The sequence below is a fragment of the Seriola dumerili genome, unplaced genomic scaffold, assembly GCF_002260705.1.
Source record: "Seriola dumerili isolate Sdu_G_001 unplaced genomic scaffold, Sdu_1.0 BDQW01000066.1, whole genome shotgun sequence".
Taxonomy (NCBI): Eukaryota; Metazoa; Chordata; class Actinopteri; order Carangiformes; family Carangidae; genus Seriola; species Seriola dumerili.
Window position 1 is genome coordinate 1,649,511 of NW_019174321.1, and position 27,051 is coordinate 1,676,561.

Sequence of the window (27,051 nt, forward strand, 5' to 3'; positions counted from 1 at the left end):
TACCGTTAATAAATCCCTTTACACTGCCAGCCGAGTTTGCCCGAGGGGACACAGACACACAACTGCAGGGAATGTCATGACATGCAGTTACAGAGCACACACACACACACACACACACACACACACACAGACAGCAGGGGAGAGAGAGTGAGCTGCTAGCTGCCGTGCAGACTGGTAAAAGGGGTCTGTCCTGTTTCATCTCCGGGTTGGTGCTTTTGTGACCTGATTCAAATGGCAATTAAAAATTCCACTTCCAGATCTATAACTTGAGTCTTAACCCATGAGGATGTTCTGCTATGCTGGAGAATCAGCTGAGACAAAGGGAACAGGTGTTAAAGGTGAGGTGATATACGGTCCTGGTCTTAAAGGGGCAATAATTAAGACTTTTATTGCCCCATAGCACAAAATGACTGCTCTCATTGAAGTCAGGGGCTGACTGTGCCAGGTGCTAAGATTTCTGGCTTTTCAAAATTTACTTTCCATCCAGTTCACTGTTTAGGAACATAAACTGCCTGAGGAATTTCATCATCCTACTCCTCTTTTCAAACGTCCAATAATGGAAGCGACTTTATGAGCGAAGCAGTTGGCCTTGGAAGACATTTCACTCTGCTGCCAAAATGCAAATGAAATGCAGTGTTATTATGTTATTATAATAGTATTCTGCAGCGTGATATTATTGTCTATACTCTGGCAGCCTTGAGGTGAGGGGGACTGAAGGGGTGAGGTGTGTGTGTGTGTCTGTGTGTGTGTGTGTCTGTGTGTGTGTGTGTGTGTGTGTGTGTGTGTGTGTGTGTGTGTATGCGTGTGCGTGTGTGTTTTAAACGGACACTCCTGGTAGTCACCATTACTGGCTGATGAAGGACACAGATTACTCATTTTCTCTTTAATGGAGTGACAACTTCACTGTTCTGGTTCACTGTCACCGCTCTCATTGGGTCGTTTTCAGCCGCAGCAGACAAACACAGTTAGAGAGCAGCATGGTTTACATATAGTGGAGCATTTAGCAGAGAACAAACTGAACCCCAAAATGTCAAAATAATGGAGAGTTATTGGGATTAGGTGTGATGTAATGACAGAATTTCAAATTAATTTAATAAGTAATTGCTTATGCTACTTGTTACTTAAACTAGAAGGTCCTATTCTGTATGAAGAGAGATTTCCATGTCTTTTTTGATTATAAAGTGGGTTTAGGTTCTATATTAATACTGTGCAAGCATCAAAACACTCAGTCCACAGAGAAACACACACAGCCTGTATTCAGAAACTGAGCCTTAAAACGAGCCATCAGGACCTCTGTAACTTTGTGATGTCACAACAAAGCAGTCACCATTCACCAAGCCCCGCCCATCTGGACCCACCTTACAGAATTTGGTTTCTCTGAGTGTTTTTACCTGAAATCTGTTATATTCTTATTTGAGCTCTCAGAAAACCATCAGCCAATCAGATGAGAGGCTCAGAGCCTCCTCTCTTCTGATTGGCTCAACGACCTGTTGTTACTAGAGCTCCAGAGAGAAGCCTGAGGGAGGAGATGTAAAACTGCACTGAGATGGTTTTTGGTTCTTAAAACCCCAAATATATCTTCTTATGGATCAACACTTCAGATGAAACACAGAAGTGTACAATATGAACCTTTGGTAAAACTAAGTACTGTTAATACCCAACATGCATTAGAGTGCCACACATATGTTAACAATAGATCATTTGGTATAAAAAATGCTTTGCTATAAAGTACAGCAATTGGAAATTTCTTTATGAAAAGCAAATATAAATAAAAAATAATTAAAAAAAATAAAGAGCAGAGGTTTTAAGTCAAATAGCAAGAACTAATTCAGGAAAAAGGACTGGTAATATACACATAAACACAAATAAATAGTGTACACCTGTGAATACATGCACACACGTGTATGTGTATATAATAATAAGAAGAAGAAGAATAAGAATAAGAATAATAACTTAGATTTGTATAGAGCTTTTCAAGGTACCCAAGGTCCCTTTATAGAGTAGGAAACACAAAGTAAATAAATAAAACAAATAAATGTATACTCATATACTCATTAGAAACAATTTCATTCTCTTCACCTGGGTGATAATGTGACTTAAATATGAATCATGCAATGTGTTTAACACTCACTAGAGCGGCTGTTTAGCTACTTGTGTAAATATTACATGACTCCATTTTCATAATGAGTGTTTGCATTTTTACCTGTGGTATTTATAGTATTATTTGCATAGTTTCATAGTTTTAATGCACGAGACAGAGGCTGCATGAGAAATCTGCCCCTCCAGAGAGATTTTTTATCAGGTAATTAGCAAAGCCTCCAATGGGCTAATTTAAAATGAATGTGGCAGTTGAACTGCTCACTCATCGTATATAAGAGTCTTAATAATTCCAATAAAGAAAAGACAGAGAGAGAGAGAGAGAGAGAGAGAGAGAGAGGTGAAAGGAATCAACCCCCACCATTTCTGCGCTTTCAGCAGTTAGTGGTGGTCCATTTAAATCCTGAATATTTCATGCTTCTTCTCTTAAGAAATAGATAATAATATAATAATTCTGATGTAAAATGTATTTCAGTCTGATTAAAAAATTGATGTCCATGAAAAGAGAGAGAAAAAAGGATTCACGTTACACACACACACTCTCTCTCCATTTTACTTCCAGAGACAAAATATTTCTTTCCAATGTTTTTTCCAGCTTCCCTATTGAAACAAACATGAGCCAAATATCGATTGAGAAACAAAATCCATTTTATATCAAGAGGTTGGTCTGTGTTGCCTTTGGTAGCTATTAACCCAAGTATTGATCTGAAGCAGTTGTCTGGTGATGGGAGGAATGACTAATTGAGCCGCTCGACTCCAAACAGAGACCAGATAGACTGTCATCGGCTTTTAGCGCTTTAAAATCTCTGCTGCTGAAAACATCTTTCAAATCGAGAATCTATCTGTTTGTGATCCCAGTTGTGGAGAAACTAAGACCGCTGATTTAAAAGCAGTCAGGTTTTCTTTTTTTTTTCTTTATTGAAAGCATAATAAACTAAACCAACTGTTTGTGTATTAGACACAAAGCTATGAGGAAGGAGAAACTTTTATCACGAGGCTCAGATTCTTTATGAAATATGTGTCATATTTTCATGATTCTTTTTACCCATAAATTCTAAAGTTATGAAAGACTTTTTTAAGCACATTCAGTTTTTTGTATTTATTTTCTTACTTTTCCTAGCCTCTGCCGTTGTTTCTCTCAATATTTAGGATTCAGTTCTGACATAAAATAAGTATAAAATAAGAACTTCACTTTTATTTTTTTTAACCCAAAGTCAAAGTCACTTTTTCAAAGGTTTACTGAAATTATCTGGACAGCCCAGACCAGAGGAGAACCAATGAACGGCTTAAAAGCTTTATGAGAGCCAATATTTTTCTGCTTTTTTTCCCCCTAACTTCCCGTTTTGAAGATCTGTGCCACCATTACCTGCGTGTACAGCACCCACTCATGTTCCATTATTGCTTTTCACTTTAGTTGCCACCAAGCGTGCCGCATACCTTCACTCTGAGAAGCACTTACATACTCTACGTACAGACCATCATCTTCATCTTCCTCCTCCTCAGCAGCGCCATGGGCTGTGACGGCGTCTGGAATTGAGACGTGTGAGCTGACGTGGGCCAGTTTGCTTGTACCTGTTAATCCAGATAAGTGCTCCACTTCCTGGAAGATAATTGCTTTAAATTTTCCAGTCCTGGATGAGATTTGAGGATTTGAATATTAGCTGTGCTTTTACGTCAGAGGACCGGATGAAGCTATTTAGTTTAGCTGTTTCAGCTTTGAGAGAAACTGCTCAGAAAGAAAGAAGTAAAGAGCAAAATTAAGTAGCAGTTTGGGATCAGGTTGCTGCATCTACAACCTTTGTGAATTGTGGGGGTTTTTTTTGTTTTTTTTTTAACTATCTGTTAAATCAGTTGTTAGTTTGCAGGTGACAAGTTGCTAAGCTACGGTGGCCCTGAGAGCTCAACGCACCGCAACTTAAGAAAACACAAAAACAAAAGCAAATTCAGAAAACATCTTCATCAGTTTGACAACACATGCGCTGCAAAATATACTCACAACACAACCAAACAGAAAGACGCCCTGCAAGTAGCACAGACGACAATGGTAGTGTTCACAAGAGACACTTGTAAACTCAAAAGTCACAAAGCATTGAACAAGTGCCTTCCTTTTTTTTGTTTTTCTTTTTCTTTTTTAATATGTGTATTTCAAATTTTGGGGTGAATCTGTGGATTGAGGGGGATGATGAACCCAAAGAAAGTAGAAGTAAGTTAGTTCAAAAACAGGTACAAAAAATGTTTTTTAAGAGGTTCAGGGACGAGAAGGGGGCGTGGTGGATCCTGTAATTGTTGTATTTGTCGTCATTGATCATCAGATAAATATATTGGAGAGTAAACAGGAAATTATTTGTAATTAAGTTTTAACTTCCTCTGCTTCTTGCCAGACATGTGACATTCACTGGTTCGTTTACGGAGAATTTGTTACTTATGTCTTTTTAACACGTCTCAAAATAAAGTCAAACATGCTGGCTTTGATATGAGAATATGAGTATTTACATCATTCTTTCATGCGGCTTTTTCTCGCTGATGTTTGTTGTTTGTGTGTCAAAAAATGATTCTTATATACTGTGGCTGAGCAGGATCATTCAGCATGTTTCCGTACAGTTGTTTTTATGCAAATTGTAAGTTTGCAAAAAAGAGAATAAATAAATCTGTGGAGAACGGGTGGCAATTTGAAGAGAAAAATAGGAAAAAATGTTTTTACACTTGGCTGAGGTGGGAAAAAAAATAAAAGAAAACAAAATGTGACAAAGTGCAATAGAAAACTGACGTGTTGGGACAGTTAACTGGCTGAACAGGATCAGATCGGGCTAAACTCTGTGCCCACACACTGAGACTGCAGCCCTGTGTTATGTGAAGTGGCAGTTTGCCGACATTAATGCAGAGCCTTCTCATTCAGCTGAGGATAACACAGTCATCCCACCAAACACGCAAGCACGGAGCCACGCTAATACATGCATGCATGCTCTGATACACTGTTGCTTAGATGAATAATAACTCATGCACAAACACACACACACACACACTCACACACACACACACACACACACAAATCGAGTCATGGCTGCTTCTTAGCATGTATCATTATACAGTGAAACTGACGGGCTGTGTGGTTCTGTGTTACATTAAAATGTTATAAATAAAGATTTGTGTAAGAGGAAGACAAAAGCTTTGCGCAACTCGAATGTGATGTGTTTCAGTGGTAAATGGAAACATGGCAAAGTATTACAAATAAGAAAAACTGCAAGAAAGCAGCTGCAGTCTTTAGCTACAGAGGAGGCTTTAAACTTCGAGAGGAAAAAAAAGAAAAAGAAGCCGCAATAACCAGTCGAGTTTTCTGCCAAAACAGTTGTTTCTAACCTGGGGATATCTGTGTATTCTCTTCTCTTTGTAGTTCATATTGAGGAGAGGAAGGCCAACTATATCTGTCCCCTCTCCTCCGTCTGTCAGCCCCTCTTCTAGTCCTTCTCCCTTCACCACTTTTCTGTTTTTCTCTCTGTCTCCCTCCATTTCACTCTAAATTGAATATAGACATGAAAGGGACTCCTGGCCCCCGCCAGAGCAAGATGAGCCAAAGTAAATAAACACTAGTGTCTTTGAGGGGGGCCTCCCAGCATCACGGAACAGAAGAGAGGAACAGAGGGATAAGAAAAGAGGAGAGAGCTCAGGGAGGTCGGCGAGAGAGAGAGAGGATGCTGTCTCAGAGAACGTGTCAAAGTCACGTTTTTACTTTCATTCAACGTTTTTACCAAAGTCCCATTTGTGTTTCTCACAGACAGTTTTAGGTGACGGTTCTCTCTCTGGTGCCTCAATCATCAGTGCAAAAGATGAACAACTGTGTTGAAAATATCTGGTCCTCTCATAAAGAGTGAAAAATACAAGAAGGAGAGAATTCACCTACAACTACCTAAGTGCATTTCAGCAAGAAACATCCAATCACAGCGCTTCACGAGCAATTCTTTTGAATTTGCTAAGTCTCTGATTCACACCACTGACCTCTTCTTCTTCGGGGGAATTGTAATATTTAGACCTTTCCAGTCACGATTTTATGCATTTTTTTGTGTGTGTGAGTGTAAACGCCAGAAATTTTGAAATAAAAAAAGTTGGAATATTGCAAAAAAAGAACAGACAAAAAAAAAAACACTGATGTATATGAAGCATGGAGAGATGAAAACATCTGATCTGTGTGAAGTGACATTTACACATGAAACAAACAGAAATTTCCATCATGTTTCCCATCGTTTGACCTTTGACTGGAGCTCTTCTTAATGACCTCATCTTCTTCTGCGGAGGTTTGATGGCAGCGCCTGGAGAATCAGCTTCGCCAGCTGTTTACCTCCATCAACCAGTCAACTCATATTCATGCAGCAGCAGTGGAGGGAAAAAAGACTTCACTCATTTTACTTTGGAAAATTTGGTTAAAATTTGCTTTAAATTTGGATGGAAACTTCAACCACAACCTGCTGCTTACGATCAGAGCAGCAGCTTGCATGCTAGCTCACTGCTGTGTGTGTGTGTGGCTACACAAATGCAAACCAGTTACCATTTAACAAATGTAATGTGGGTAGCATTAAAATGTAGTTTGATTGATGTATTGACTGATTGATTGACCAAGTGACTGACTGACTGAGTGACTGTTTGTTTGTCCTCCACAGGAAGTGCTGGTACTTCAGTGACGTTCAACCGTAACGGCGACGCTCCCGGACGCTACGATCTGTTTCAGTACCAGTGGAACAACATCAGCGGGCCGGGCTACAGGGTGATCGGACAGTGGACAGAGAACCTGCAGCTCAACGTGAGTCAGACGCACAACAGCACTGCCTGTGCTGGCTGGTATGAATGGTACATGAAGTGAGGGCACAAAACACAAACTGAGTCTGGGGTGAATCCAGGTGAAAACTCCTGTTTCTTACTGATTGTACAAATTAAATTTACATGAGCCGTGAAGAAGAGTTTGTGGTGAGGATGAGGAGGGGAGCTGGAGATTGTTTTGGACTTGGCTTATTCACAATTGAATGCAACTAGAACACCACAAACAATCTCTCAGCTCATCTTCCCTGAGCATGAATAAGATTTCAACAATTTGCATCCAGCTGTTTTAATAAATCCCATTGAAATAGTGGCCACTGTTGTTACATTCACTCTGCCTGGAAATGTATTTGTATCTCGGATACACTGGAGGATTTTCAAGCCAATATACACCAGATTTGTCCGTCCTCACAATCTGACGAGGGATTCCTAATTGGAGGCTGGTTCAGGACTGATAGTCAGAGAAGATTATCTGATGGTGTGAGAGGTTCTGAGATTTATTAGGCCGTTTGATCCGGCCTGGCGCAGCGGAGCCAAATGGACCACACTAAAGGGATGTGTTCGACAACAAAAGGGAGTGAAAGCATAAATCTGATTTAGATTGTGACTTTAGAGAGGGTATTTAGCCATGCAGTCAGTCGGTCTCTGACGGACCACCACTTTCATCCCGACAGAAGTATCTCAACAACTTTTGGATTGTTTTCCAAAAAGTCTCATGGGTTCATGTTGCCCAGAAGATGAAATCTAGCGTCACCAGCAGAATCAAAAGTAAAGCAGGCGTCATACCAGACTGTTGTGGTGACTTCCGGCTCAGCTCTCCTAAAATTACCGGTTGATCTTGGAGTAGAGCCGCTGCTCCCTTGCATCCAAAGAAGCCACTTGAGGTTAGGATGCATCCTGTGGTCAACTTCCACTGGAGGTTTTCCAAGCATGTCCAACTGGTAGGAGGTCTCGGGGCAGACCCAGAACATGCTGGAGAGATTATATATCTCATCTGACCTGGGACACATCAGGATTCCTCAGGAGGAGCTGGAAAACTTTGCTGGCGAGAAGGACGTCTGGAGTACTTTGCTTGACTTGCTGCCACCATGACATGGCCTCAGATAAGCGGAAGAAAGTCAGTGGATAGATGGATGGATGGATGCCACCAGCAGGTCAAATCTTTGTACAGACATTCACGGTCCCCGGACGATGAACCCTGATAACTCTGGTGTTCCTCTGATAGTACAGCTGTAGACTCTTATGTGACGTTTGTTTCATGCATTGACAGAAATGCAAATGAAGCAGAGTGAATTCTTGTGAACTGTATAATGAGTGAACATGTTAAAACGTCTCATTATGGCTGAAGCTCAACTGACTCAAACTGGTAATTAACAAGTGCAAACTGTTAAAGAGACAACAGATCTCTGCTGTCATGAAGGTGAAGTCTGAATTACGAAGACCTGTCATTTTCTCATCCGTGGAGTAACTTATCTTAATCTTCCGTACACTCACTAATGTGTGTGTTTCATTATTCTATTCACAAGCTGGTGTCCTGAGATCGCTTTTCCTTTCTACAGACACTTTATTCTGAAGAGCAAAGTGATGTTGAATTATTAACCAGTGTTATAACAGACGCTGCTTTCTGGAAAGTTGGGTCAAGTCACAGTGTTGCTAAAACACTGTTGCTCCCGAGAATTAAATCTCACAAGCATCATTCATGACTCCGGCTCAGTGCACTGCAGGATCTGACAGGTTTGGATATGAGTGTATGTCTGATCCTTGCAAGAGTTTACACTGTGTTGAATCAGAGGTGATTATTGCTGCACCTTCAAGCCGCAAGTGTCTTTTGAGTTCCTAGTGGAAAAGGTCTTCAGGTCACAAACATGTTCACCCTGCTTATTTTCTACATTTCACCATGTATATTGTAGATGTCCATCTAATGAATGAGTGTGAATGAATAGAAATACATTATTCAGATATGAACAGATAATGAGCTGTAAACTACGGAGGCCCTGTGAGCTCAATGCACTGCAACTAAAGAAAACACATGCAAATACACAAACGTGCCGCAAACTCAGAAAACATCTTCGTCAATTTGACAACACATGCGCTGCAAATTCACACAATACAACGGAGGTGTTTCCAAGGGACATGAAAAAGGGGTGAACCTGGCTGGAACTTGTTGTTCAATGTCCAATTGTGACTTTTGAAGTTAAAAGCATTGAATAACAAGTGCATCCCATCCCAGACGGTAATTCAGATAGATAGATAGAGAGAGAGAGAGAGAGAGAGAGAGAGAGAGAATATTAATTCATCTCCCTCCTTTCTTACCCCTCTCCACAGGTACAATCAGCAGAATTCACTCTTTATAATTCGGATGTCTGATGTCTATCAATTATGAAGATCCACAAGTTCATTTAGAATTCACCATTATCTCTGCAATTAGATCGGCAAAGATCTCGGCTCGTATTCACAAGATTCAGACTCTTTCTTTCAGTATTAAAAATGATCCTTCTGATTGTCGTCTGTGTGAAAAGAAACTGCTCGCAGCCAAAGCAGCAGGACTTGATGCAATGATGCAAATGTGCCAAAGTGTAAACAAACAGGCTAAAACACTGAGCTCAAGTTGAATATTTATATACAGCTAGGTTTATCAAATATAAAGAGTTTTCTACTGCCATTTCTAATGCTGATATGTATATATGACCATATTCAACCTCTCGCCCTTATGTTTGTCTCCTGCCTATAAATATGTACACTGAATAGATAGATCTGTGAAATAAAAGCAAACACCCTAACTTGTCGTCACACATGTTGGCTAAGGTGATTATATCGAGAACTTACACTGATTTCTGATGATAAATCACAGTGTGATTCGCTGGTTCACCTGCCACTGCTGCCTTTTAACACTAAGGAAGAAAAGAGAAGTCATTTTCTATCGCGCAAGTTTAGTTTCCACACGTGTCTACGCTTGAACGGTAGAAGCCGAGTCAAAGGCAGCTTGACAAGCACACTTGTCTGTAGCTAGCTATAGCTAGTCATCCATCCGTAATCCCTGGATTATCATCAATGTGAAAATGTCCAAAGAATGCTGCTCCCATCTCTGCTTGACGAGTCCCAGCCTTTGTCAACGGGACACTGGCACAAAAATGACAGAAACTATAGATACGACAGCTGGAAGTCAAGCTAGCTTCCAGAGACAATAGCCTGCTGCTGCCACAGGGAGGCAATAAATTGCAAGATGAATGTAAAGTGGCAATATGAGATCCTTTATGGGACAGAATGCTGTTCTGAGATCAGATGTAAGGAGGGATATCGCTTCAAGATTTTGCATTAAAATGTTGATTTGCAGTTCCTTATTTCCTCTCCAGTTTCTCACAGTGCTGAAAAAATATACTGTTACATGTGGTCCACATGTCCCTCAGACGATCCCTCCTTTTCCTTCTTCTGTCCTCAGCAGGTAGAAATCAGACATGTTTTCCAACACTGTAGCTCTGGGTTTGATCTGCAGCATTCCCCTGCTTCTGCATTCAAGGCCATGTCTCTGCTTCTTCACAACACTAAATTATTCACCTCAATAGCCCCTGGTAAGCCAGATGTGGCAGAGCTGTTGCTATTAGGCCTCCCATTATTGCTTCTTTCCCTCTATCCTCATAATTCCTTTGTGTGTATTTTGTGGTGTGTGTCACTCTCCACACGTCTAAGGGGAGCTATTACCGAAAGTATATGTTCAAGCGTGACAGTCAGACCTAATATGATTTAACCAAGGTGCATGTACACTGATTTACTTAGGCAATTCAGAGATCAAGGCGCGGGAGAGTAATAAGCATATTTAGAAGATTAGTCACCTGTGTTTGAACTTGCTGCTGTTAACAGAGCCGGAGACGAAGACAAATCCTTGGCCGCGGGGGGGGCGTGTCTGCCATGTTATGTATGGATTAGTTACCTTAATGTGCCATACCGACATACATGATCTGCCCTACCTGTCCCCGTACATCACAGGTCTGGTGTGTGAATAAAGGGAGGAGAGGTACAAACCCATTCAAATGATTCCACACATGACAAGCTTATAGTCCTAGAAAACCACAGGTAGATGTTTTTTGTGAACAAAGAAAAATGAAGTCAGCCGCATTTTATTTCTGCCATTTTCTTCTTCTTCTTCTTTTGTCTGTCTTTAGTTCCCCGCTGGCACAGCTGCTTCGCCGTGGCGTAATGGGTCAATCAGAAAGTGTTTCGGTCTGATGGGGTCTCTGTCAGGGTTTATGTGGCCATAATCTGCACCGGGACAACTCGTGCACGGCACCGCAGGACCTCTCTGTTAACTTTGCAACTGAAAAACTCCTCGCGACAAATCACATTTAGCAGTATACACACATCTTGTTGGTTTTTTTTTCACTTAGACTGTGTGATTCATAGAAAAAAACGCTCCTGGTGTCAAATAATCATAGTGTTGCAGTATTTTAGACCTTATTACTTTTCTGCAGCTCCTCCATCTCTGCTCATTTACACACTGGAAATCTGCAGGAACGTGCAGAATGGATATTCACTCTACAGGTGCTGCCATAGAAAGAAATGAAAACTATATTGTGGAGAAGTTTCACTCAGGTTTTAGAGCAAAAAAAAAACTTAGCCCTCGCCAAGATGCTGGGGGTCAGATTCACTGCAGCTTTTGCAGCTGTTTACCAGGTGCAGATGTGACAACCTCTGCCCAATCGAACAGTCTCAGCAGACTGGAATCACCGCTGGCATATTCCATTTTGCTGTTAGTGTAACTAAGGTGCATCTCCCTCTTCATTGAATATACCTACATTTAAGGGTAGATCGCACAAAGAACAGGTTGAAAACGTGTTAACACTGGTTTTGCTGTGTATTCTGCTGGATTTACTGAGGTCAAGCTCTTTGCAGCAGCCAGTTTTTTGGGGAAAACTCTCGGCCTCCGAAGAGCAGGCTGTAAACAAAGTGCAACTGGGATCAACCCAAGCCAGAAGTAAGGTGGTAGTGAAGAGAAGAAATATAAGGAAGAGTGTTTGACTGAATTTATCTCAGTATTAAACATCAGACCTATCAACGCCGTCTACACCTCCTCTCTACTGCTGCACCTGCTGCTCCGTCCTTCTCCTTCTTTCTCCTCCAGTTCAATCAGGAGAAACTGATAAAAGGAAATTTGAAGTAAAATGACATTTATTGTGTAGACGAGGAATAGAAGTTTGCGACCCCGGCAGGAAGTGGATGACAGTGGAAAGTGGTCCATACGTTTAGGATCCTTCCAAATAGAGGAAACTTCCCCTGGACACTGGTGGTGGGGATGAGGAGTGGAGCTGGAGGATGGGACGTCGTCATGAGGGAAACTTCTGATTGGAGGGTTTGATTGGTGATGGTCAGGCACCCACAGTTGAGGAAGTGAAGGGCTTACAAATGATTGGCTAAAGGCCAGCGTGTCAGGTTGTGATTGGATGAAGACGAGAATGAGCAGGTGGAGCTTAGAGAGAGCAGGGAACAGTGATTGTGACCTCGAAGGCATGCGGGAGGAGATAGTCTTCCTGACTGAACTTTTGCTAAGCTTCATTTTTGGTGGCTTGTGTCTATTTTGTGAATCTTTGATTTGTTTGTTTAAGTCACTCCATGCCCTTTTTGTTTTTCCATGAACATATGTAGTACCTCCATTTTATATAAACATAATAATAATACAGTATGAGTAATAGTAACTGTTTTTTTTTTCTTTGGTGAATTTGAACTGCAGTCAATGTAAATATTTGAGACTCAAGATCACTACATGAACATTTATTGCCTGAGGATGATGTCAGAGAAATCCTCCACTTCCCTCTCAGACTGAGTCCCAGGTTCAGTCCAGGAGGCGACTGTCTAATGAGCTGCAGTCTTAGTAAATCAGGAGCTAAATACAAGCAGATTGCAGACACAAATTTGATGAATTGTGCACATCTGCACCATTTTCTTGTAAATCTGGCTCTCTGTGATGGCTGAGTGCATTATTTGTACGAAGGCTGTTATTTATTAGCAGCATGAGCTGCTGGATCCCTGATAGCAATGTCACTTACTCCCACTGTCTTTCTGTTTCTGACGTGTGTTATTTTTCTAAATCTGTAAAACTTTTCTACCTAAAACAACAAATCTCCTGTGATGTTTTAGACGAGCTCCCCTTGAGGCATATTCATGATTTGTGAAATCAGGCTGTGTAAATTAAAATTTGTTGTGGCATATGTGGTTAAACAGGCCACTTTTGATCGACATCGACAGCAAGACCTGCAGTCATGAATCACTGGGACGCCCCTGCACAGTGCCAGAGCTGAAATTATGTCGACAGACGGGCCTCCGGTGGTCAAGTGAAGCCTGCATAGGTGGAGGCAGATCTGTTTGTCAGTTGGAGATCACACACACTCCACTGCGCTCCTGTGGGTGGACATGGACAAAAGGATCTGTCTTCTGTGTCTTCATCCTCTTCCATCTGATCCTGCTGTTGTTGGACAAGGTTTTGGAGGAGAAGCTGGTTGTCACCATGGGAACCCAGAGCAATGTGGAGATGACTGTTCCTGGCACCAGGCAGCCCCCAGTTCCCCTGTACTAGAAGTCTGTTGATTCAGCAACAGTCGCTCGTGTATTTGCCCTGGCCTGCCGGTCCATCACTTCATCTTTCACAGTCAAATGGAGTATCTTGCTGTCGTGGTGTGTGGAGAGACAGGTTGACATCGACACTGACACAGACTTGTTTAACGAGAGATTTGTGCGCTTGATGCTTCAGCCGTTTATCAGGCTCAACCTGCAGGATGTGTCTGGGTCCAAATCACCTGTGAGCGATATGACATGAGCTGCTGGGTGCTCGGCCCTTATCCGCCCGTATAGCCGAAGAGTCAGTGTGGCAGTTCGTTCTGGTGGTGATGTTGAGTTTAGATCTTTGTAAATAAAATATTTGGAGTGTTACACTATTAGTGGATGGTAGGAGACCACCATGAACACTCTCTCTAACAATGAACAATATTGCAACTGTAGAACTATGTTGTTAGACTGCATTCGTTTCAGCTAGGTCTTCCCAATAAAATGCCAACTGAGTGTATATTGTAATCATCACTTGTATGAACAGGCTGCAAAGTGCAGTTCTCACCTGCGAACAGAAAATACATGCAATGAAATCCCAGTGCATATGTACCTGTAGCCCAAAGATGTTCTTCAGTTTCATAGTTTTATCATATGATATTATCACCATTTATTTTGCCCATTTTTCACTTGTACTTGAGAACTTGTAATTTTACACACCTGCTTATTCAGAGATACTTTATTACTGTGTACTGTGTCCTAGCTACTACTTGGTCAGCACATTAACTGCATTATTTCTGGAAGTTTCAGCTGCTTGCTGCGAGTTTCAGGCAGCAGGGGAATGTGAACGAGCTCATGCCCCCCAGAAACTTTGTGCTGCTAATTTAGAAGGCGCACAATGAGCATAAATACTTACTCTGCACTCCTAAAATCCAAACAAGCTCACAGGGCTGCAAGGACAGTGCAGTTTAACAAACAGGCAGCAGTTACAGATTGGAGGGATTTACTGATCATCCAGCAGCAGCTAGCTTAGCATTAGCCTCAGTGGCTGCACACAGCTCTTCAGAAGCTCATTGAGGCCCCCCTCCGAGGTAAACGGAGGTAACATCTACCACATTACTCAAAAACACACATTTAATGAAGAAAAATGACTTGGAATTACCTGAAGTCACAGCTTTCCTGATTTAATACCCAACACCTCAACACTAACTCTGATCTTGCACCTGGCTGCCCCCTGAACCCAGACACCAAACACGCGTATTGAAGGACATACAGTAAGTTAGAGTTTGGAGTTGTGGGGTCAAACATACACACAAAAACAACTGGAAAATGTTTGGATTATGAATTCAAAGCGGCACCACAATGTGATCCCACTGTTGAATTCCTATGGGTGGATTAAATTGTTCATATCCATGATATGGGATTACCAGCTTCATTTAGAAAATGGCACTTTCTGGTGATGACTCTGCAAACTCCCACTGACACAACAAAATCCCTGCAAAACTGTGTTTAATATCCACAGACTCAGGCTTGGGACTGCACCAAATTCACCTACCCTTCAATCATAATGCATTTCTGTCAATTTACAAGCCTTTCTTAATATCATATCTTGGTGCCAAAGACTTAAGAGAGGATGTTATTTTTTAGCATTAAAGGCAAGGACACCACAGGACACAGACAATATTTCTCCCTCCTTCATTTCCTCCCGTCTCCCCCTCCTCTCACTTGACATCTGCTGCTAATCCTCTCCAGGCAGGAGACCCCGTTTCATCCCATTCCCAGCCCCGATTGAGATTAATTCAATTTATCACTTGTAATTTCTTTTTTCCCTTTAGTAAACGCCTTGTATATTAGCCTGGCAGTTGGTCTTTTCAGAGGGCCAAATTGATTCTGCATGCTACGTGATACTTTGTGCCTTCAGGGTATACACATGTCGTGAGAAGCGGAGAGGCCCGCGAGGTGGGAGGAAGTCTTTCACATGGCTGGTTGTTGTGTGTGTGCATCTCTGTGGATGAGTCACAAATAACTCTCTGAGAGTGTTGGCCCCCTGTTCACTGTAGTCCTGTGTGTCATGTGTTTTGCCTGGGTCCAGTTTACTGTATGGTACTTAGTGGCTATAATGTATGGTTGTACAATAACAATGTGACAGAGACGGTGTGACACGCGTCTCTGGAAGTGCTGACCCTACAGAGAATTATAGCGGCAGCTTTATGGAGCTTTACAGTGAGTGTCAGCTCATTGTTTGTCTGTCCAGACACAACTTCCATGTTCTGGTTCACTCTCACTGCACTCGTAGTGTCGTTTTTGGCCTCAGCAGGCAGATGTTTAGAGAGAAACAGCTGTAAAAAGCCACTGTCCACTACCTGCTCAGCAGCAGACAGCAGACAGACACAGTCAGAGAGCAGCTGGTGAACATATAGTGGGGCATTTAACACAGTGTTCGGCAACTGGCCGAATATTGCTGCGGGCTGCGCTGTCAGTGCATAGCGCCTGGTGCTAAAATAGATCTTCGTCACGGCAGCGACAGTTAGTTACTAACAGATTCGCCTCCTTTCAGCGATTGTGCCTATAAAATAAAAGCACAAGAAAGTCTCACACATCTGAACAGTAACAAAGCAAATTCCATTTGCATTCTTATCATTTTCCTAAATTAGCCTTTGATAATGTTTGATCATATTTCCCACAGGAGCTGGTGGAGACCAAAAACAGAGCTAAAAAAAGAGGGAATACTGGACTTAGATTCACCAGGTGGACACCAACACCTCTCCACATGAATCATCATGTCGCTCTGTAATTGCTGAGTGTGGAAATAAGCAAGTGTTTGATTACAAGTTCAACATGTCAATTTGTACTTCAGTTTCAGCTCAGGTTTTTCACATTACGCTACATTATACTTCTACCGCTCTACATTTATTTGGCAGCTACAGTTACCGGTTATTTTTTTAGATTAACAATTTAAATAAAAAACACATGTAAGTTAATAAAATATGACACATTGTTAAAGATTAAACCGACGTTTCACAACCTTGTTTGTTGTGTGAAACAGACCTCAGGAGTAAACGCTGACGTACATGTGATGATGAGGCTGGAAACCTTATAATGACCTCATCTTCTTCTGCAGTGAATCAGGTCCACCAGCTGTTTACCTCCATCAGTCAGTCAAGATACAGTATATTCACACAGCAGCAGTGGAGGGAAACAAGACTTCACTCGTCTTTTGTGTTTCACCACTTTGTGATAACTCAGTTAAAATTTGCCCTAAATTTAGATGTAAACTTGACAGACATCTCCCCTCTAAACCTGTCACATGGTTTCATTTCAGTGTAAACTGTCAAAAACACAATAAATATTGTGAAGCCCAGATATCATAGAGCAGTGCAGAGTATAGTGTGAGACTGTGTCCAAGAGAAAATAAAACACAGACAGAGATCAGACAAGCGAGACACACACAGAGGGAAACATATCTGGATCTTGTCCTTTCCTTCGCTGTATGCCCTCTATTTGTAATGTAGCTACAGGAGACGGCTGCTGTCACGATGGCACATCAGTGTCACTTCAAGAAAGGAAGGTCACTGAAAGCAAATGCCACCAAACAGACAGTGGGAAAGAAGTGGAGAAAAAGATAGAAAAGAGAGAGACATACGATGAACTCGTCTCCCAACAAGTGCAGAGAGCAGGGCTGGAAATGGAAAATGAAAGCAATGAAATAGTCACTGAAAGTGTACGAAGAGAGGGAAAGACAGTGGAATCATGTGTTTTTATGACCCTAAAAGCCTGCACACAGGCACACATTATCCTCTATTCCACTGTGCATTACTTAATGGAAAAGAAAGAGAAGCTACGTAATTCAAAGCGAAAGGAGAATTTTCTGTAAATTATTCTGTAAATACATATAAACTGTAATGACACCACAGCTGCTACAACCTGCTCCTTTCTTCTTTCTTTTATTTACAGGCTCAGAAACGCCACCACTTTGCCACTGAGTTTACTACACATGTTTCAGGGCATTTTTTTAAAATGAGAAAAAAAGAGCATTTTATGTAATTGAAATTGCACAAAGGTTTTTTTTGTCAGTATGTCTACAGGTTTTAAACACAGGGCAAATATCTGTATATGTGGAATAATCCCCCATTGACAATTAGACAAGCAAATTTTTATGAAACTGTTATATTATTCTGATTATTATTCTGTTTGAATAATCATTTGTTAAATTTAGGAACTACAGTTTCCATAATGCTTTAAGAGACGTGAACAGGAAGTATATTGTTGCCATGGACTGAGTTAGCGACTGAACACCGTGGGCTGCAATTATTTTTAGCCTGTATGTGTTTCCATTTATCTCTGCCCAGTTGTCCCCATTAAAAGTTAGAAGTAGCTGAATCAGCTGTGATCAGCTCCTGTTTGCACCATGGATGTAGAAACCATGACGAAGTTCTGCAGTAATAAGGAGTATATTTTTCTCTGATTTCTAAGTGGATTTAATGACATTATTATTAACGAATGTCAGAGATAACAATGTCGCACTGTTTCCTTCCTTCATATTTCCTACAACTGCTACAGATGTTTGTCACTTGTAAAAGAAAAACTAATATAATTTTAGACATTTACTGAAACAACTGACTGACACCAAGGATTGTAATACTGAATACCTGGAGAAATGAATGGCAGTGTCTACGATTGGAAAGCAAAGGCAGACTATAAACAGTCACACAGACAGATGGAAACTTGTCTTTCTATAATCATACGTGTCTCTCTGTACTGTCAGTTAACAAATAGAAAAATTAACATTTCTCTGGATGTCACTTGGACAAACGAGAGATGACAAAAAGCGGCAAAAGAAATGAGACGAGAAATCAGAAGACAGAAACAAAAACGTTATTTAATCACATCCTGACTGATTTTGTCTATACATTGTAATGAAAGCAACTGAACACGACACTGTCAGTATCAGATTCTGTGCGTGTTTGAGGAACACACAGGTTGATTTTCTGACAGTAGCTACAGTCGAGACACATTCCCGTGTGAGATGTATCCTGATATGACTCACTGATCATTTATCAAATCATTAAAAATATGAAAAATTTCAACACACCAGTAGTGAGAGGTTTTTGGTATACTGGATTTTGGAGGTTGATATTTGAGAGTTAACAATGTATCGGCTAATATTTATTGTCTTCATACAATCTGATATCTGATATCTCTAGTTCAACATCATCTTCCCCTGAAAGCAAATTTGGGATGTTTTAGATGAATATAATATTCTCAACACTAACAGAGAGCTGTATATATAAATATATATATATATATATGTATGTGTGTGTGTGTATTAATATTATTTTCGGATCTTAGAGCTGGCACTGTTTAGAGAAAGAAGCACAAAGACAGCAACAGCACACTGTTGCTTTCTGAAGCTACACGTCTATAATGTGAGTGAGTAAAAGACTAAAGAATGAAGTGAAAGGACGAGGCAGCACACGTTGCACATGTTGATCTCTGTGTTGTCGTGAGAGCTTCCAGTCGCCTGTGTCTCCATAATGTCGCTGTGCACGGCCAGGGATGGAAGCACATTCTCCACTCTTCAAAAATACATGAAACAGCTCAGTGATCTGACAAGATGATTATAGCATCTGTCAAAGAGAAGCGCTGGAGCCCAGCAGGGTGAGACAAGATAATAGACAAGCTCTCACACATATACATATGTATACATGCACATAGGCGCGCATTTACAAATACACACACAGCCCAAGGTGTGAAAATACACAAAGCACACATTTAAAAAAAAAAAAAAAAAAAAAAAAGATGACAGCTTCCAGGCGGTGATGGTACAGTTTTCATGCTTTGATTGAGAAAGGGAGGAGGTACATTTAGTCGCTAATGCTGCACATTTCATCTCCGTGCCGAGCGGAAACACATTATATTACTCCTGAAATTACACAAAATCTCATTTGCTTGATATTACAATTTTCTTTTAAAGGGTTCAGGCCTTTTTTTTTTTCCTTACAGACACAAGATCTCAACAAGCTAATGTTGCTGCAGAAAACCTGAAAATCTCTCCCTCTTTATTGTTGCCATGTTCTGTTTTTTTGAGGTGAAAAATATCAAAAACAATTCTCAGAAGGGGTAAAAAAAAAAAAAAAAAAGTCTCCAGTGGAATGTTCTTGAAAATTAAAGGTGAATCTGACCCAGCAGCAGCGAGGGAGAAGATAGCGTCTCTTTTCTCCCGCAGTCTTATCTGTAATGGCTCAGAAATCTCTCTGCTCGACTCAGAAATCTGCTGCTGCTTGTCTTTCATGTCTGAGAGCCGGAGAGAGATGGAGGAGAGAGATTCTGATGGGTGCTAGGCCTCATTAGGAGTAATGAAATTTGACCTTGATCTCTGTGAGAGCAATCCCTCACAGCCCCTTCCAGCCGTATTATGAGTCAGATGGAGAGATTTGCTGCGGACAGCGGCGGCGCCTTTGCGGGCAGAGGCAGCTCACGAGCACCAAGGGTTAACAAAGCCTTGTCTGGTAGCTGCGTGGTGCTGGTTCAAATCCTCAGACTGATTAACAGGCAGAAATGTTTCAATGTTGCTCCCTCTTCCCTCATTTATGTATCAGCATAGTTCACATGAAGTCAGTTCAAATTTGTAAAATACCTCTTTTTCTCTCATGTTCTCCATCCATAAAAAACTTTTCTCACCTCAAAACTGAGCTTTTGCAAAAAAGATCTCCAGACTGTATAAAATTTAAAATTCCAACTTGGTGTTTCCGTGTGGAAAACTGAGCTTTTACAGCATGATAATGTAAGCTGCACAGCCAGTGTCAGGGGCTGTGTGACTGTCTGGTTAAAGTATCCAGTTCTTACAATAAATCCATGAGCTGAACACACAGGACAGCTGTTATCATGAGCCTGTGTTTATGCTGATGTCGTCAGATGATGTCACGATTATGAAATAGTGATTTTATCAGCAGCAGCTTTAGAATGACTGATGGTGAATGAGCCACAATTAAGTATTTCATCCTGGTTCAGTCTGTCTGACACTGTATGGTGAATGCAGCCGCATTAAACCCATAGACTGTAAATAAAGACGAACATAGCCTCTGTGATGTCACCCACAGGTTTCTCAAGAGTGGTTTTGAAGCTCAGAGTGGGCTGCGCCGCGGTCGCCATCTTGGCAGTGCCTGACTCCGCCTATAACTCCTGGCTAATCCAAAAATGGTACGTGGCAGTTTGTGGCAAGCATACGCTCACCCACCTGTCACTCAAAGCAACCATGTCCTTAATTACGCAAAACTTTAAGCCTTAATAAAATTTAAATGGGTGATTTATATAAAAATTCACCCCTTGCACAGTTGTCATGAAGGAGGAAATAAGCTATAGAGATTTGTATAGAAAATTTGTACCAGGCTGTAAATATGTTTATTTCTGCTGTAAAGTTGTAGATTTTAGCATTAGAGTCTATGGGGATCGACTTGCTTTTGAAGCCAGCCTCAAGTGGCCATTTGAGTAACTGCATTTTTGGCACTTCTGCGTTGGCCTCATTATTCAGCCCCAGCCAGTACACTTCATCAGAACTACTCGTAGCTTCAGACAACACGTTGCCACATCTAATCCTACTAGACACTCACGGTCGACTGTAAGGCAGCCGCTTTCTTTGTCAGTGATCACTAATTTTTAAACATGAACTTTATATCTGGTCACACACACACAACTGTGGTCATGACTGTCCTCCTCATTGTTTGGCAACTGAAATAAGAAACAAGAGGAGGAGATTTAGCTGACTCTCTGTGGGCAGAGGTCTCTGTGAAAACGGCCTGGAAACACAATTCATCGTTACGCAGAAACAGCAGATAGCTTACTGTAGGAGTGCCTGTTGAAGTCAGTGCTGGAGTTTTCTAGGAACAACAGCACTGTTTAGTTCTCTGGCGTGCATTTAAGTTCAGTGAACCACTGAAAGAAGCAGCTCCAGGGAACTATATTCAGCGCTGTGGCTGTTTCCCTCCACATACCATTGACTCCCATTGTCTGAAAATGAAGTCTGATATATCTCTTACACTTGTGTTCTGGTGGTTGGCTTATGCCCAGTTGGTTGACAAAGCAGCAGATTCCCTCTGTTTCCTCATACATACTATATGAACACCAAGGGAACCATTTGTTTCAAAGATAAATTGAGCGGGAATTGTTTACTCTTGCCACTGTCTGTTTTCAGTGATGTATACTGTCTCAGATATATAATAGCGTGCTGCTCTTACCGGAGTTTGTCTTACTCCGCTGTGTCTTGGGAACACAGCTGAAAGGAATATAATTATTCAAATTTCCTTGTTTTTTTCCCCACTGTAACTTTTCTTTGAAGAAGGGTTAGAAGTGTGTTTTATTCAGATTTATTCAACACCCGAATGAGAGAACAAAGGCAGTCAATTCCTCACCTGTGGTGGGAAAACACTGCTCTCCCGCCCAGTTAATGTACACAATGTTTTCATTATTTCCTTTTAAATAATCCTGAGTCACAGCAGGTCACAAAAGACTGCAACATTCAAGAATTAAAAAATAATGGTGAAATAAAAAAATAAAAAAAAGCTACTGTGAAGTGCACCCCACATGTTGCCCCTGGGATTACGATAAAGGCTTAACTGAACTGAAGATACTTTGCTCTCAGTTTTAAATCAGTTTTAATCCTTGCCTCTGCACAGAAAGTCTCATCATAGTGAAGAAGAGAGTGTTTTGTTATCTCTTGTTTAAGCATAACAAATAGTTGTAGCAAGTTTTAAACTCTTTGTACATCCAATCTTCAAAAGCAACTTCAGTTCCTTTTTAGTGCTGGAGTACAACAGTAGAGTCGGGAATATTTAAATTAGCTGCATCACCATCGACATCACCAGAGTTACTACAGTTCATCCTGACGGGGAACATGAACGTCTGAACCACATTTCATCACGATCCATCCTGTAGATGTTGAGATACTTCATGGGATAAGTGAAAACTTCAACCTGCTGGTGGCGCTAGAGGGAAATTTAGGAGATCACCAAAGTCATTAGCTTCACCCTCTGGGGAACATGAATGTCTGTACAGTTACAACTGTCATTGCCGTGCTGCTAACGTGGCTAAATATAGCTTTTGTACATATGTCCAAGGGTCACACTGGGTTTGGGAGGAGGGGAGCCTTTGTTCAAGTGCAAGTGGGACAACAAATTATTTGCGAACCAGTACAATGTTAGTGAAAAAATTAAAATAAAAATATAAATAATGTTTTTAAATGTTTTAAAAAGAAATTATCTTTGGAAACGCTGGTCTAGACAATCACTCAAGAGCCATTTGCTATTACATATAATTATGATGCATCTATCATTTTTATTGATTAGCTTAGTTTACTGACATGTCAACAGGACAGAAATTGGTCAAGCTGTTAGTGACTTTCAGGAGCGCCCTCTGCTGGACCACGAGGCAAACAACTTCAAACTTCTGCTGAGTTTATACACTGTAAAGTTTGACTTTGTCCAGGACACTACAGTTCAAATATGTAGCCTCATTTTCTCTCCACGTTCAAATGCATTACATGGTGGCGGCCCATAAATATTGTATTCTGTGAAACAGTCTTGACTTTACGGTTCTCTGGCTTCTTGTATTCTGTCATTCTCACCATGACAGAAGTCAGTCTTGATCCAACTATACATTTGAACAAAAACACTTGCTGAAGTAGAAGTAGAAGGGACGGCTAGAAGAAAGTGCGCACACACACACACACACACACACACACAAACCCAGAATGATAAAATAAAATCCTCTGGAATCACTGAACTGAACAATTTGATGAGAGTGGTACTGCCCTTTTAAAAATTACAGTGAGTCATAATCAATGTACTTGGATGATTTTTTAATGATTTGAGTCTGGTACAACTCCTGTCTTATTTTCTTCCATCATTAATTCAGCCAGGACAGATGTCTCCCTGGTCATCCAACAGTCTCACACTGTTCCTTCCAAACACTCTTTAATGAGCATACTGAATGCTTTCACAGTTCATCAAAATGTGGCATCTGCTTGGAAGAAAACTGGTTTTTGCATCGTGCATTTGTCATCTGAATGCAGTGGTACTGTATTAAAACATGTTGTTGGAGTCAGAGATGATGCAGTCGCCGCAGTTATATGCTGTTCGGGCAGTGGTGGTTGTCTGATTAGTCTGTTTTTTTGCTTCTATTTCTCAATTGGTTCCTGTCACTCGGGCTTGCTGCTAATCTGCTAATCGGCTAATCTGCTAACTGCGTACATTCAGCTGCACATGGCCTTCCAGGAATCCAGGGGACTTATTTCCTTTTCCATTCAATTAATCAATTTAATCATGATCCACAGCCACCAAGTTAATGACTGTGGCACACATTAATGGGAAGGAAACCAGACTATGTGTGTGTGTGTGTGTGTGTGTGTGTGTGTGTGTGTGTGTGTGTGTGTGTGTGTGTGTGTGTGTCTGCATCTGCATGGTGGTGAGATCTCAGTTGACTTAGCTGAGAGATGCTTGAGTTTTGAAGGCTTTTATAATTAACAGAGACAGTTAGTCACAAGTGATAGGAGCCATTACGCACAGTGAATGACTGCTGCACTGAACATGAAGGTGGATTTATATATTTACATATACATAGAAAACCTGTCTCCTCTGCTCTGTTCTGAGGGCATGAGTGATTTGTAACAGCTGAAATACTGAAATGAGTTTCAGCCTAGCAGCAGCTCTGTGAGGCTGTGCTTCGACACAGTGGTGCTCTGAACTAAATGCTAGCATCAGAATGCTAACATACTAAAGTTTAGCAGGTATAAGGCTCATCATCTCAATTTAGTGTGTTAGCATGCTAGAAATTCGCTAGTAGTAGTAGTAAAACAAAGTCCAGCTGAGGCTGATGGGAATGTCGTTAGTTCTGCAGGCACCTGGTGATAAACCAAAGTATTGGACAAATTAAAATGTGACCTGATGATGGCGCCAGAGGAAAAGTCAGAGGTTCATCAAAGTCATTAGGGTTCAACCGTTGGAGACCAGGACCATCCCAACAAGTCCCCCAACCTGAGCAACAGTTACACTAATGAACACGCGGAGAGCAACGACAGTGGTGTGCTGGACCTTCGTCGCCACGGTTACAATAAGAAACGTCATGGCTTGGTTAGTTTTAGTAATCATAGTTTGGGTTAAAGTAAGTACTCCCTTAAGATCAGACGCTCTTTGTTGTCATGGTTACAATAGTAACAACATGGTTAAGCTTGTCGAACAGTCATGGATAAAAGAAACAAACATTAACTGCTGGTTTCACACAAGAATCAAACACCAGTCTCCTGAGTCGAACCCCTGTGTCATACATATCGTTTCAAATCTCTCTGTGCCCTCCAACGCTCCAGCAGGAAGTGGTTGAGTTTTTTCAGACATTTTGGGAACATTTGGAAACTTTTTTTGTGGATGTTTGTGAAGTTTTGGAGTTTGCTGATTTAAAGAGCCCTCCGGTGTTTTCTTGTCAACAAACAAAACTTCTGTTTACATCCAGTGTTTCTCACCAATGCCTAGGTCTAACAAAAGTGCCGAGCGCATCACAAAACATTTGCCAAACTGATTTAAATCCAGCATTGTTTACGTCCATGTTCACTAGTTTGCAGTCTTCCTCTTCACTCCCTTTCTTGGTGCATTAAATCACATCTTGGTGTGTTACTGCCACCTGTAGGTCGGTGAAATAGCATGTGACCATTGGTAGGACTGGATCACGTGCATGATCATGAGATAAATCTGGCACCATAGAAAAACAGCTTCAGTGCTACAGGGAAACTTTAACTACAGCTACAGTAATTAGTCAATCATTTATTTGATTCCTGAAAAATCTGAATTTTAATTGGCTACTGTTTTGATCATCAATAAACTGAAACCTAATTATGTTTGGGTTCTGTCATATCTGAAGTCACTGCCTACAAGTTGTGATATAGTTTGTGATAGAAACAAAAATACTAATTGATTAATCAAGAAAATAATCAGCTGATTTATCAATGATTGAAAGTCCGACCCCAGATTTGTCAGTGAGGAAGTTTTGGAGAGTGGAAAGGCTTTTTGTCATCTGTTGTTGTGTTACTTCTGGGTGAAAGTGAAGAATGTTACCACAGAGTACAGATGGAAAGAGGGCAGAGGGAGGAAGAAATATCTATGATCGAAAAAAAAAAGAAATGAAATAACGCTACGGCATGTGTGGACAAAGGAAAGGTAGAAGGGCAGGAAGAGAAGAAACCAAAGAGTCACAGCCAGCAGAAGCCATATTTTTAAAAGCAGTATACTGCAGTGGCAACATAATGAACCGACAGCATATGGATCAAAACAGAGAGGAAGAAGGCAGAGTGTGAGGCAGTGGAGGTGTGGGGCGGTTGAGACCCAAGGCCAAAAAAAAAAAACGAGATAGATCCTGCATTATAACCATGGCAACAGAGCATAAATCCCATAATTTCCCGCCTTTAGGGGACCGGGGCCCCCTAAAGTGGAATAAGTGTCGGGCGGCCACTGTTACACTGTGGGAAGGACGGAGGAGGAGGAGGGAGCTAATGAGCGCATGGATTAACTGCTCCCAGCTAACAGTCCGTGGATGGAAAACACCCGCCCACATGCTCTAAACATAACCTCTATTTGATTAAATTTAATCCCAGGGACCCTTATGGGAAGATTTCTGTTATTATTGGTTAATTATTGAATTTTATGGGCAAACAAATGTGGGATCCCTGGATAATACTTTCAGAGAAAGGGGGAGCACGAGTACATGAAAAGAGAAGACAGAGGCAGGGAAATGTGTGACACGATATTGTTGAACGTCGCACAAATGCAATGAAAGCGCTGCTACAAGAGAAGCTGAACCTCCTCCTGTATCTGCAGAGGCAGCACAGATTTCCCTCTCTGTTTCCTCACAGGCGATGTGTTGGTTTTGGACGGTTTACAGGGCATTTATTCAGACCGAAGCTAATGTCAGGCCATTTAAAGTGTTCACCTGACCCGCAGCCTACAATGACATCAAAGTGGGCAGACGGTTTATCGACGGTGGAGTCTGACAGCGGAGCAGAGGCAGGCAGAGGAGCAAAGGTCTGCCTTGGACTGATAAGAAAACCAAGGGAACGGAGGTAGAGAGAGGCAGACAGAAATAGACAAAGACAGTGAGAGAGATGAGGAGGCGGTTGTGGTCATAGAGAAATCTCGCCCCCTCTTCTTCCCTTTCTTCTCATCCTCTACAGAATACTGCCGAAAGAAATAAATAATCTGCTCTTGTTGTCTTGCTCTTTCTTTTTTTTTTAGTTTTCTTGTTCATACTGTCTTGATTTCTTAATCTGTTACTCCCCTGCATCGTTTTTGTTTTCCAATCTGAAGTTAAATGCTGTCAACAACCCTACAATAATCAGGAGACTGCCCTCCTGAGAAATAATGACAGCATCAGTCATTTGCTGTGAGTGACGCCAGCAGCTGTAGGAGTTATGACTCTTGTTTAGTGGGAGCAAATGAGGAAACATTAAACACACGTTTTTTTTTAACCGTGACCACCATCATTCGCTAACCTCAACCGCCTGCTTATTATTATTGTAACCATGGCGACGAAAGTCATCTGAAAACAAACCATGATCTTTATCTAAACCTAACTAAGATG

General features: G+C 41.2%; 1 protein-coding gene across 1 annotated transcript in view; it reads left to right on the top strand.

Annotated features, from left to right (window-relative positions):
• The window catches only part of LOC111219395 (metabotropic glutamate receptor 7-like), a 264,938-nt gene that overhangs the window by 194,941 nt on the left and 42,946 nt on the right, over positions 1-27,051 (top strand). The window contains exon 7 of the mRNA XM_022742056.1: positions 6,750-6,889. Coding sequence (XP_022597777.1) covers positions 6,750-6,889 — 140 coding nt within the window. The remainder of the gene's footprint in view (positions 1-6,749; positions 6,890-27,051) is intronic.